Source organism: Cottoperca gobio, chromosome 7 (assembly GCF_900634415.1).
Source record: "Cottoperca gobio chromosome 7, fCotGob3.1, whole genome shotgun sequence".
Lineage (NCBI taxonomy): Eukaryota > Metazoa > Chordata > Actinopteri > Perciformes > Bovichtidae > Cottoperca > Cottoperca gobio.
In genome coordinates this window covers 15,533,811-15,546,386 of record NC_041361.1, presented here as the reverse complement: position 1 = coordinate 15,546,386, position 12,576 = coordinate 15,533,811, and the positions used below count along the sequence as shown (strand labels likewise).

General features: G+C 46.5%; 1 protein-coding gene across 1 annotated transcript in view; it reads left to right on the top strand.

The window, feature by feature from the left end:
- The first annotated feature begins 2,427 nt into the window (after nt 1–2,427).
- Nucleotides 2,428–12,576, top strand: part of celsr3 (cadherin, EGF LAG seven-pass G-type receptor 3) — a 44,759-nt gene continuing 34,610 nt past the window's right edge. The window contains exons 1-2 of the mRNA XM_029435938.1: nt 2,428–8,382; nt 12,051–12,094. Coding sequence (XP_029291798.1) covers nt 2,712–8,382; nt 12,051–12,094 — 5,715 coding nt within the window. The 5' untranslated portion in view covers nt 2,428–2,711. The remainder of the gene's footprint in view (nt 8,383–12,050; nt 12,095–12,576) is intronic.

Here is a 12,576-nt window from a genome sequence, read left to right as displayed (position 1 = left end):
ACACGCACCCCTTTCAAATCCTGTTAACGGCGTCAGCCTGCGCCACAATAACCTACATTCACACAGTAATCTCACTGACTGACTGAGGAGTGTGAGGGTGTCGGAGCACGGATAGAAAAAAACGCAGCAAACAGTAGTGACGGAGGGAGGCTGCTGACACCCAGACAGGACAGGGAGGGAAGGAAAGCATTTTTCTTTTGTGCATTCAAATCCTATTTGGAAAAGGAGGATGTGCGTTTTGGAGCCCCATATTGCTGTGGCTGTGCTCCAAGCTTCCACCAGGCAGGGATCCAAACAGACACACATAAACACACTGTTTAAGAACTGTCATTCACAACATTTAGTCCTAATTTATTTTGACTCAGAAGTGTTGGTTACAGCTCAACTTGGTTGGCATTGACAACACAATAAAAACAATTTTCACATTATTGTTTAAACAAGAACATTTGAGTATACAGCAACTAACAGTAAATAATCCGCAATAATTTCCCATCAGAATAAAAATAAGATAAATCAGAACAATTTACCATTGTTACAGGTAGTGCTCTTTTATAGAAAACCCCATGGTCAATGGCAATAGGGCTATATATATATATATATATATATATATATATATATGCCCAATTTTTTGTATTATTATTATTTATTATAAAATACTCAATTTGGCAAAATTATGATTTCAACAAGAAACTATCTCATCAAATAAGACAGAATAGGTGAACACAGCTTTCTGTACTTACCAATTTGTGATACCATGTGCTACATTTTGACATAAAACAAGTATTGAGATCTGATTCTCAGCCCAGGTAGACAATCATCCTCACACATGACACTCACGCCTACCTGGCCTGACCCGATTTTGAGCCGGATCCTATTTTTAAGGATTTGGGTTCATTGACCCAAACCATATATATATATATATATATATGTGAACTGAGATTTAACAAAAAAACAAAATATTAGACATACACACAGGAGGAAAAGCAAGAACACAGGAGGGATATGGAGGTGCACGCATACGTGCACGCGCATGCTCGGTCATGCAGCAGAGCCGGGGCTCAGATTTGGCTGCTCCTCAAATTCTCTGGGCGCCGATGACATCCCCGACTGACACGCCTTGTGTATCTCCTCCCATCAGCCACAAGAAGAAATCATATTGAATTCCAGCCGTGTCATTGCAAACCCAGTCGGCATTAGGTTATAAATTGGTATTGAATGGGAAGATTGTGAGTGAATGTTGCAAGAAATGTGTAGCATATTTGCATAATATGATTTTTTTTCTTTCCAACAAGTATCAGGAAATGGATCTGCCCATTTAGCCATGCGCAAATTAGTATTACATTGGGATGATTGCTGGATTTCGCGCATGTGCCTTAACATTGAAATGAATCATACTAAAAAATAAATGTGGCTGTAGATATACGAATCCCTATGGGACTATTATAGCCTATAAAACATAACGTAGTTTATCCTTTCACAAAAATCATTATTCAAAATAAAGTCACTGAATTGGTGTGTGTGTGTGTGTGTGTGTGTGTGTGTGTGTGTGTGTGTGTGTGTGTGAGAGAGTGAGTGAGTGAGTGAGTGAGTGAGAAAGAAAGAAAGAGAGAGAGGAAGAAAGAGAGGAAGAGAGAGAAAGAGAGAGAAAGAAAGAGAGAAAGAGAGAGAAAGAGAGAGAAGAAGAGAGAAAGAGAGAGAAAGAAGAGAGAGAAGAAAGAGAGAGAGAAAGAAAGAAAGAAAGAAAGAAAGAGAGAGAGAGAGAGAGAGAGAGATAATTACTCATCGGCGATCATACGGGAGATGACGTCACTTTTACTTAAAGTGACTATTCAGAGCGTACCTCACTGGACTATAATATAGCGTGAGCAGCTTGATGAGGATGATATCACAAAATTGGAAAATCATTTTTTTTCTCACCAATTTATCCTAAACCTATCCCACTGTTGTATAATTTCATTTTAAAAGGTTTAAACAGGTTTAACATATTTGAATCAGCAGCATTGCTGTGCTTGTCTGTATAACCCCTGTAAAGGGTGACAAACCTGCGGGGCTGTTTGTGAAGATGATAACTCTTCAGATGATACGGTGAAGACGGGGTGGTTGTGTAAGATAGAGGCTATCCCCGCGTCCTATTCCAGTTGTGGATATGGCCGCCGCGGGTGCTGTGTAACAACCCTGCGCACCGGAGCCAACCATTATGAGAGAGGAGAGAGAGAGAGAGAGAGAGACAGTAAGAGAGAGATGCAAGCAATAGGGGGAGGGGCAGAAAAAGAAGAGAGGAGGAGAGTGTGATTGTGTGTGTGGATGGATAGTAGCCTACCACAGGGCTGTGCCGCCACTGCTAGAACGCGCACACACATACATACACACACTCAGGAGGGGAGTGTGTGAGCCAGCCAGTCAGTCAGTGTGAGTGTGTAAGCCATGTTGGATGTGAATGAACGGGAGGAGAGATGCTGCTGCCGCGCCGCTCCTAACGCTCAGACCTCCAGCTCCACGGACCACAGCAGGTAGATGCCAACTCTCCAGGCCGACGGAGAGACGGGGGAGCCTGGGGGAAGGTGTCGGGCGGTGCCGGCGGTCCTGAACGGAACGAGGGAGAGAGAGAAGTAGAGGGGAGAAGGGAAGACGCACTCGAGGGAGAAAGTGAGAGAGAATAGGCAGAGGTGGAAGAGGGAGAAAGGAGGGAGAGACAGAAAGGAAGAGACTAAATGGCTGTACCGCTACCGGGCTTCAACCCGCTCCTGCTCTTGTCTCTGGCACTTCACCTGCTTCTCCTCGGCCCTTTGTTCGCCCTCACCCCGGGGACGGTGAATACAGGAGGGGCTTCCAACCGATGGACCCCGGGCCTCTGTTACCGAGACGCCGGTAAAGTGAGCCAGCAGCAGCAGCGCGAAGAAGCAGGGGAGTCGCCGAGGGACAGCTGGAATCTACGCCCCAGTAGGTGGACCGTAGAGCGGATACAGACTGTGGGATGCTCTGGAGTGCAGCGCGCAGGGGGCACGCTGGGAGGATATCACCACGATGGGGCGAGGGGGACACGGAAAGGAGTCGGGACGTTTTGGAGGAGTGGAAACGGCCCTCCGGCACCATCATTACCGCCTCCTCCTCTCCACCCGAGTATTAGGAGCAGGTCGAGCTCTGATGGCGTCGGCGTAAGAGAGGGAGTGGAGGGAGGGAGGATGAGGAGGAAGGGCGTTGTTTCTCCTCCTGCTTCACCTGCTTTCACCTACTCACCGGTTCAAAACGGCAAAAAACGGGCAGTACAAAGGACTAGAGCGTGCGCGCAACGGTGGCCGGCGTCGGGGCCACACCTCGCCAAACGTGGCGCCGCCAGAGCCTTTGTGCACGCCTCTGGCCTGTGCAGGGCACCCGGAAGTGTAGAGATGAAAGGGGGAGAGGTGTGGGAGAGGGCTCGTGAGGTTAGGAGGCTCTTAGCTACATGGAGCTCCCTGACACCTGGGCATCTCTGCTGGTCAAGCTCCGACAAACAAGCCCTCTCCCCGGCAAACAACCCCTCACTTGGCCCCTTGCCAACCGGTTGCTCTTGTTGCATTCATCCTCTTTCTGGATACAATTCACTACACAGTGAAGCTTCAAACTACACCTTCAAATATTACCCCCAATTCACCAACAATTCAGACTGTATCCAGGAATCAAAATTGGAGTACATTTGTCATTTTTCAACTTGTAATTCCTCCCAGACCGGCCACACAGATAAAATTCAGCCGCATCCAGTTTACAGGAACAGCAACTATAACAAGGCTCGGAATGCTGATGGGGGCTCGGCCAGCATGGACAGGAGGGCTGGTAATTGTTCTCATTTAGGAAGGCACAATGTTATCGATCCCAGCAGTATTAGAGAGGGGGGTGATGATAGCTGTTTGGCTGGGTGTATTAGGTGCAGGGATAGGGGGACGAGGAGTGCGGGAGATGAGGAGGAGGGGAAGGAAACGTACAGATGTAGCTCACCGGCAGTGATTAACCCCAATACCTGGGCGCACCAATATTGGTGTGGATTCCCTGTCAGTGAGGTGAAATCAGTGTATTACCACGCCAGAATTATAGATAAGAAGAGGGAGGGGAATGATGGACGAGGAGGAGGGGTGAACCAAGGCTACAAACACATTAATTTATCTAATTATGCGGATAATGATTTGGCTTTTCCGATTCAGACGCGCCTATGTAAGGCTGATAATGAGCTTCCGCAGGGGAAATCAGCACCAGTAACCAGAGGGCAGAGCAGCCAAACCCGGGGAGAAAGCAGGGAGGTTGCCGGTGGTTGCTTTAGTTGTTTGGACAGAATAGAAATGGGGGGTGGATATTTAGCCGAGTTTATGGTCCCGCAGGGAGTCATAGCTCAGAGGAATCTCCCCATCCAATTTCCCCCCATCAGCATCACAGAGGCGTCCGGACAACGATTTCTATCCAACAAAAGCGCAATTCCCAAAATTGCATCAAAATGTTCTGGACTGGTGCTCAATACGCCCCCTCAAACACAAACAGCTGATTATTCAGAAAGTGGAAAACTATACAAACTGCTCTGTCTATCTGCTGAAAAAGTAAAAGCAAGTTCAGAGACAGAGTCTGCCGGTGACTCAGGCTTTTTCTTGCCTGTGAAGTTTCCAGTTAAATCTCCCACGTCTCGATCTGCAACAGCACTCACACCACGTTTTATCACTCAGCATGATGACACCACGGCAAAACACCTCTCGTTTTTCAAGGAAATTAACTCATCGCAGGATGACTCTGCACGTTCGCTTCACTTATCCTCTGTGATCTCAGCACCACGGACAGCTTCCCCAGACTCCCAGCAAGTGTTTTTGTGGAGCAAATTCAACAGCAACAGTAATAACAACAACGAAGAGGAGGCAAGCAAAGAAAAAAATGGATATAGTCATGAATCTGAAGTAGAAAAATTGCCATGGCATGGTCAGACACAGCAACAAGACCTGTGGGAGACCGCACTGCGAGAGATGGTCAAGGCAGGCTGCGCTGACAGCATTTCCACCGACTGTTCGGCCACCAAACAGAGGGATCACGCACATATGCAATTAAAATCTGGTAAGCAAGTGTCATTAGAGCCTGAAGGTGTCAGGCAGTCAGATAGGCGGCAGATGGGGGCCGAGAGGGAGAGCGAGGCAGAGAGGGAGGGAGAGGGTTTTGAGGGGTCCGCTGCTGTTGCTGTTGGGGGAGGAAAATTACAGGTGGGGGAGGGCAAGAGAGAGGCGCGGTTGATGGGAGGCAGAGAACCATGGGGAAAAGAGCAAGAAGAGGAGGAGAGGGAAAAGAGAATAACAAAGGCAGGCCAGGCAGAGGAGAGAGAGGCAGAGAGAGGGAAGGGTCAGGATAGGGGCAGTAGCAGCACCACCATCATACAGCCAAATCGTGAAAAAGGGAAGACAGAGAGCCAGGCAGATGAAAGCCATGAGGTTGGAAAGGGGGATGAAAGGGGGGTGGAAGGGGAGGAGGAGGGACACAGTACAAGGGGAGAGAGGAGCCTGGAACGACTGATAATAGTAGCAGATGATGAAATCTCACAGGGAGAAAGGGGGAGAAAGATTTTGATGCCATGGCCTCGCTCTCGACGTGCAGCCAACAGACATCCCCATTTCTCCCAGTATAACTTCCAAGTGCAAGTAGCTGAGAACCAACCACCCGGCACCTCAGTCATCATCATGTCCGCCTCAGACCCAGATGCAGGAGATGCAGGCAGGGTGAGCTACTCCATGGCACCACTGATGAACAGTCGATCATCTGATTACTTTCACATCCACCCAGACACTGGGATCATCACCACCACTCAGATTCTAGACAGAGAACACATGGATTTGCATTACTTCCGGGTCACAGGGACAGATTACGGCTCCTCTCGCCTCTCAGGTACCACAATGGTGGCCATTACTGTTGCAGACCGGAATGATCATTCTCCTATATTTGAACAGAAAGAGTACAGGGAGACGATCAGGGAGAATGTAGAGGAGGGGTATCCCATCCTACAGCTGAGAGCTACAGACTTAGACTCCCCATCCAATGCCAATATCCGTTACCGCTTTATCGGTGACACAATTGCAATGGCACGAGCGGCCTTTGAGATTGACCCACGCTCTGGCCTCATTACAACCCGTGGAGCGGTGGACAGGGAAACCAACGAGCACTACACTCTACAGGTGGAGGCCAGTGATCAGGGGAAGGAACCAGGGCCACGCTCTGCTACTGTTAAAGTGTTCATTGATGTTTTAGATGAAAATGACAATGTCCCACAATTCAGCGAAAAGCGCTATGTGGTAGCAGTGAAGGAGGATGTTCGGCCTCACTCTGATATCCTCCGTGTGAGTGCCACAGACTTGGACAAGGACAGTAACGCTGCTGTTCACTATAATATCATCAGCGGGAACAGCCGTGGACAGTTTTCCATCGACAGTGTCACTGGGGAGATACATGTTGTGGCACCGCTAGACTATGAGGCCGAACGGGAGTATACGCTTCGTGTTCGTGCACAGGACAATGGCCGGCCACCTCTCTCCAACAACACCGGTATTGTCAGTGTACAAGTTACGGATGTCAACGACAACCCGCCAATCTTTGTCTCCACACCGTTCCAGGCATCTGTGCTCGAAAGCGCTCCAGTTGGTAGCTCCATCCTCCATATTCAGGCCATTGATACCGATTCTGGTGATAATGCCCGATTGGAGTACAGGTTAACTGGCACCAGCTCTGACACACCATTTATTATCAATTCTGCAACAGGCTGGGTCACTGTGCGCTCCATTCTTGACCGAGAATCTGTGGAGCATTATTTCTTTGGCGTGGAGGCCAGGGATTATGGCATGCCGCCCCTTTCCGCTACAGCAAGTGTTACAATTACAGTGATGGATGTTAATGACAACCGGCCTGAGTTCCTCCAAAGGGAGTACTATTCTCGCCTGAATGAGGACGCGTCGGTTGGCACCAGTGTAGTGATTGTGACGGCTGTGGACCGTGATGTCAACAGTGCAGTGACCTATCAGATAACAGGAGGAAACACCAGAAACCGCTTTGCCATTAGCACAGCAGGCGGGTCTGGACTTCTCTCGTTAGCTCTCCCATTGGACTACAAACAGGAGAGGCGTTACGTTCTAACAGTTACTGCCTCAGATCGCACACTCCACGACACCTGCCAGGTGCACATCAACATCACAGACGCCAACACTCATCGCCCGGTTTTCCAGAGTGCACACTACTCTATTAGTGTGAATGAGGACCGACCACCTGGAAGCACTGTAGTTGTGATCAGTGCCACCGATGATGATGTTGGTGAAAATGCTCGAATCACATACTTCCTTGAGGACAACATCCCCCAATTTCGCATCGACACCGCCAGCGGGGCAATAACGCTCCAGGCAGAGCTCGACTATGAGGATCAGATGACCTACACTTTGGCTATAACAGCTAAAGACAACGGCATACCGCAGAAAGCAGACACAACATATGTGGAGGTGAATGTGAATGATGTGAATGACAATTCTCCTCAGTTCCTCAGCCCCAGATATCAGGGGACAGTGAGCGAAGATGCCCCTCCCTTCACCAGTGTCCTCCAAATCTCAGCCACTGACCGTGACGCACACGCTAATGGTCGTGTTCAGTACACCTTCCAAAATGGCGAAGACGGGGATGGAGACTTTACCATTGAACCTACATCTGGCATCGTCCGAACTGTGCGGCGTTTGGACCGCGAGAGTGTGCCATTCTATGAACTCACCGCCTATGCCGTAGATCGTGGGGTGCCTCCTCAGCGAACCCCCGTTCACATCCAGGTGACGGTCCTAGATGTGAACGACAATGCCCCTGTCTTCCCTGCTGATGACTTTGAGGTTCTAGTGAAGGAAAACAGCGCAGTGGGCTCCGTAGTAGCCCAGATCACGGCCACTGACCCGGATGAAGGGGCCAACGCTCAGATTATGTACCAAATCGTGGAGGGCAACATCCCTGAGATATTCCAGATGGACATCTTTTCAGGGGAGCTCACTTCACTCATTGATCTTGACTATGAGGCCCACAATGAGTATGTCATCGTAGTCCAGGCCACCTCCGCACCTCTAGTCAGCCGGGCCACTATCCGGATCCGATTGGTGGATCAGAACGACAACCGGCCCACTCTGCAGGACTTCCAAATCATTTTCAACAACTTCGTGTCCAATCGGTCCAACAGTTTCCCCAGTGGGGTAATTGGAAGAGTACCAGCGCATGATCCTGATGTGTCAGACAGGCTGTACTACACCATTGACCGAGGGAACGAGCTTCACCTGCTGCTCCTGAATCACACCAGCGGAGAGATCCGACTGAGCCGAAAACTGGATAACAACAGGCCGCTCGTGGCTCCCATGCTGATCACTGTCACAGGTAAGAGACCGTGGAGAGGAAAATGTGTCTGTAGTCAGTTTAGATTCCCGTGTAGCTTTCTTCACCATGACAAATCCTGTGAAGATAAGGACTCAGACTCTACAGGTTTGAATGAGAAAGGGATGCGATTAGACTGGAAGACATTTGGTTGAGCTCTGGGCATTGCTTCCACCTTTTTCTTTCGTCTCTTTTTCTTGACTTGTGTATGCAAATGAATGAGAAATTAACTTGGCTTCCTAAAACACAAACAGATTTTGTGTGCAAGTTGTTGTGAAGGAAAGCTGATTGAATGAATGAAGAAAATATGAAAATTCGATTTGTTACCTGTGTCTCATGCATCTGCGACATGTACCTGAGGCCCTTAAGGAGAAGGCTCTTGGGAGAAAATGTGTGTGCATGAGAGAAATATAGACAGTGACAGAGCTGTTGCTCAAGTTAGATTTACCTGAGAGCATGGGAGGTAAACATTTAGGAGTCTGATGCTAGTCGGCATAGTAGAGTTGAAAACTGTGGAGGAGGTGAGAAGTGTACGAGAAAAGGATGACAAGAAAAAAGTGTGTGTGATGTTGAGTGTGGGTTTTGTGTGAGGTAACGTGACAGTAGATCACAGAAGAGAGAAAATGTGTGCGAGAAGAGATAAATATGTGAATGTGAGATAACCGACGATAATTATTAGTTCCCCCTCAGTCAGCATGTTGCCAGCTTATGAGATAAGCTATTGCAAGCAACTGACATAACTGATATAAAGCAGGTATATTACTTGGAGCTTGGCAATAACATTTTGCTAGTGGTAAAAAGAGCTGTGAAGTTATGAGCAACTCTCGGTATCATATTACCACACACGCTGTTTGATTGACAGGTGATCTGGACTCAGTGCAGGCCAAGTTGCCACAGCGATTTTGTGAAGTTAAAGAAAATCTATTTAGTAGGGAAACAAGGAAGCACAGAGTTTCGACTTGCAGAGCCAATTACTGTGACTTGCTGTTAAATATCACATGAAATGGCATCAACACTTCCTTAATGTGATTTATTCCTGATGGAATGTCCATCTTCAGTGTGAACCCCTTGGGCTATTAGTTCGGAGAAAAACACACTTTGATTTTTCAGGAAAATCGCCACTTAACTTAACTGACATTGCTTGTTGACCATCCATTATGTTGATCATGTCACTGCACTGATTAATAATGTCCAAAAGTATTTCTTGGCTTTATATTAATTTATATTCTAAGCTGTTTAGTCTAAGACACAAGCATATAATCATATGTTTTGTTGAAATCCAATATTTCTTTTGAGAAATAGTATCTTAACCCTTTAATGCCCATTTCATTCTAGTTTTGTTTTTAGGCGTATTTTGTTGTTTATTTGTTTGCATTTCCAGGCTCTGGCTTGAAGATAAAGGCTTCCTAAAAGCCTTGTAGGCTTCTTTGCTGTCAGTGATCAAAGCCTTAGAAACCGAAGAAAGCAAAGAAAGAAACGAGAGCAGCATTGTTGCTTTGACGGCCCGGTTTGTGCTGCGTTTGTATTCTGGCTTGGGAGTGTGTGTGACCTGCTGCCCTATTTACACGTTTATACCAGCCTCACTGGTGACGACGCAGGCTTATACATATTCAGTTTGTTGTCAGTTTTGAGTGCTTAGCCTTGTGACTGAATGAGTAAACTTCACTAGAGTGAGTGAGTGAGTGAGATGTGATCGAGGGAGTACATGAGTGAATGAAAGAGAAAGTGACTTAGCATATGAGTAGGTGAATAAGCGAGTGAGTGAGTTTAGGAATTATAAAGTCAATTATTAAGTACACAAGTGATCAAATGACAGAGTTAACAAGTGAGGGTGTGGGGAAATGAAAGAATGAGTATGCGAGTTGGCCTATAGGTAAGTGAGCAAGTGAATGAGTGCATAAAAGAGAGAAAGCGACTGTGTAAATGGGTGAGTGGTTGAATGAAGAGAACGTGACTGAAATGAGTAAGTAAACAAGTGAGTTTACTGTAACAGTCAGAGTGAATGAATGAATGAATTAGCAATTGAGTGAGTAAATGAGTGAGTTTAAATGTTAGAGAGTAAAATATCAAATGAGGAAATGAACAAAAGTGAACAAATGACTGATGGAGCAAACAATTGACAGGGTGAGAGAGTGAGAGAGTGAGTGAGTGAGTTTAAACATAGCACAATTAATTATTAAGCACATCAGTGATCAAATGACAGTGTTAACAAGTGAGGGTGTGGGACAATGAGGAATGAGTATGTGAGTAGGCCAATAAGTGAATGAGTGAGTGAATAAAAAAGAGCAAGCAACTGATCAAATGGGTTAGTGGGTGAATGAAGAGAAAGTGACTGAAATGAGTGAAGTGAGTAAGACTTACTGTAAGAGTCAGAGAGTGAATGAATGACTGAATTAATTAGCAATTGGGTGAGAAATGAGTAAGTGAGTGAAGGAATTAGCAATCAGGCAAACCTAGCGTGTGTATGTGTGTACCATAAGCTGTATGTATGTGCCAGCCTTTGTCTCCATCTGTCTCTTGCAGTGTGCATTCAGCTCGGTTCAACCAGACGTGTAGATTCATTTTCAATTGTCTGCTGTTTTTTCTCTCTCATTTTGAAAGTATTTTACTCTCTCTCCCTCTTTCTCTCTCTCCGTCGCTCCAGGATTTGACAGTTATGAGATTATAATGAAACAACAGTCAGCCAGAGTCATGCTCGGAGCAAAGCTGTCACTTTCATTGTGTACTGTGTGTTATCTGTGACTTCCCGTCCCTCCTCCTCCCATCACTTTCTTCCTCTCCTTTATTCTACCCATCCTCGAACAGATAGCTAGATGGATGAATTCTTCTCAGTCATTTTTATTCCGTGCGTTTCTCTCTTCTTTTTCATCATCCTTCTTTCCATTTGTTGCTCTTCCTTCTGCCTTTTCCACTCCTTGAGTTTGTTTCTCATTTTCTGCTTCTCCCTTCTCCTTCTATCAATCTCCTCAGTCTTGACTGTAGTATTTCTTTACTCACCTGCTATACCTCTTTTCTCTCTCTCTCTCTCTCTCTCTCTCACACTCCCTTTTTCATTCTTCTTTATTCGGTAATCCATCCTTCTGTCCTCCGACTCTTCCCTGTAATCCTCACATAACTCTCATGGGCTGTGTCTCTTCCATGGCATATTCTTTTCAACTCTGCTCCTCCTTCCTCTTCTCCACTTTTCTGCTTTCTTCCCTCCTTATTTCCTCTCCTCTTGTGTGTCTCTATGTCTGCTCAAGTGTTGTGTATTTGTGTGTTTCCACCAGATTGTTATGCATGTGTGTCTTTGAACAGCGTTTTCTTGTAGAGCAGAGAGATTCCTCTGTGTGTACGTGCTTGTGAATGATCTGTGTGTAGTAGTCCTGTGTGTGTGTGTGTGTGTGTGTGTGTGTGTGTGTGTGTGTGTGTGTGTGTGTGTGTGTGTGTTGATAAGTGTGTGTGTGTGTGTGTGTACTCTCAGGTGGCTCAAAGCATGGCACTTGAGAGTGTATTCATGCCTTTTCAATGAATAATATCTATGCATGCCAGAGAGTCCTGGGACTACACTGCTGCATGTCTTGCTTTCTTACTTCCTCATCTTTTTCACTTTATTCTCTCGCTCTCTCTTTTTCTCCGATTTCCCTTCCGCTCTCCATACTCTCTGTATCTTCCCCATTTCTCTGTAACAGTTAGCTCCAGTCTATTGATTCTTAGGATAATTCCCACATTTATGGTACATAGAGATTAAAGGCTGCATCCATGCTTGTGTTGCCAGCAGTTTAAGCACACACACATTTACATTTACACACATGGAACTGGCTTTAGGGTCAGTTAGTTGAGCCATGAGAAAAAAGCTCATTTTATCTTGGCACCCCGGACAGCTTCAGCTCAAGGTGCCCTTGAGCAAAGTAACCCCCAACTGCTCCATGAGGCCAGCAGCAAAGACCATGGCCGTACTGGCAAACTCCCAGTTGTGAATGTGTGTAGCAGTTTCAATTGCTGGAAAAGAAAACATGTGCCTAACTAGACTTCCCCGGGTAGATGAAGGTCAAAACAAAGACTCTGTGTGTCAACATGTTTGAAATACTTTTTAAACAGCGGACAGCAGGAAAAGTACAGTAATAAAATTAACGATGGCTAACTTACAATTAAATGCTTCAGTTTCAGGGTCCTGGTAATTCGGGCTTTATGCCCTGAGCCTCTCAACACCCTGCC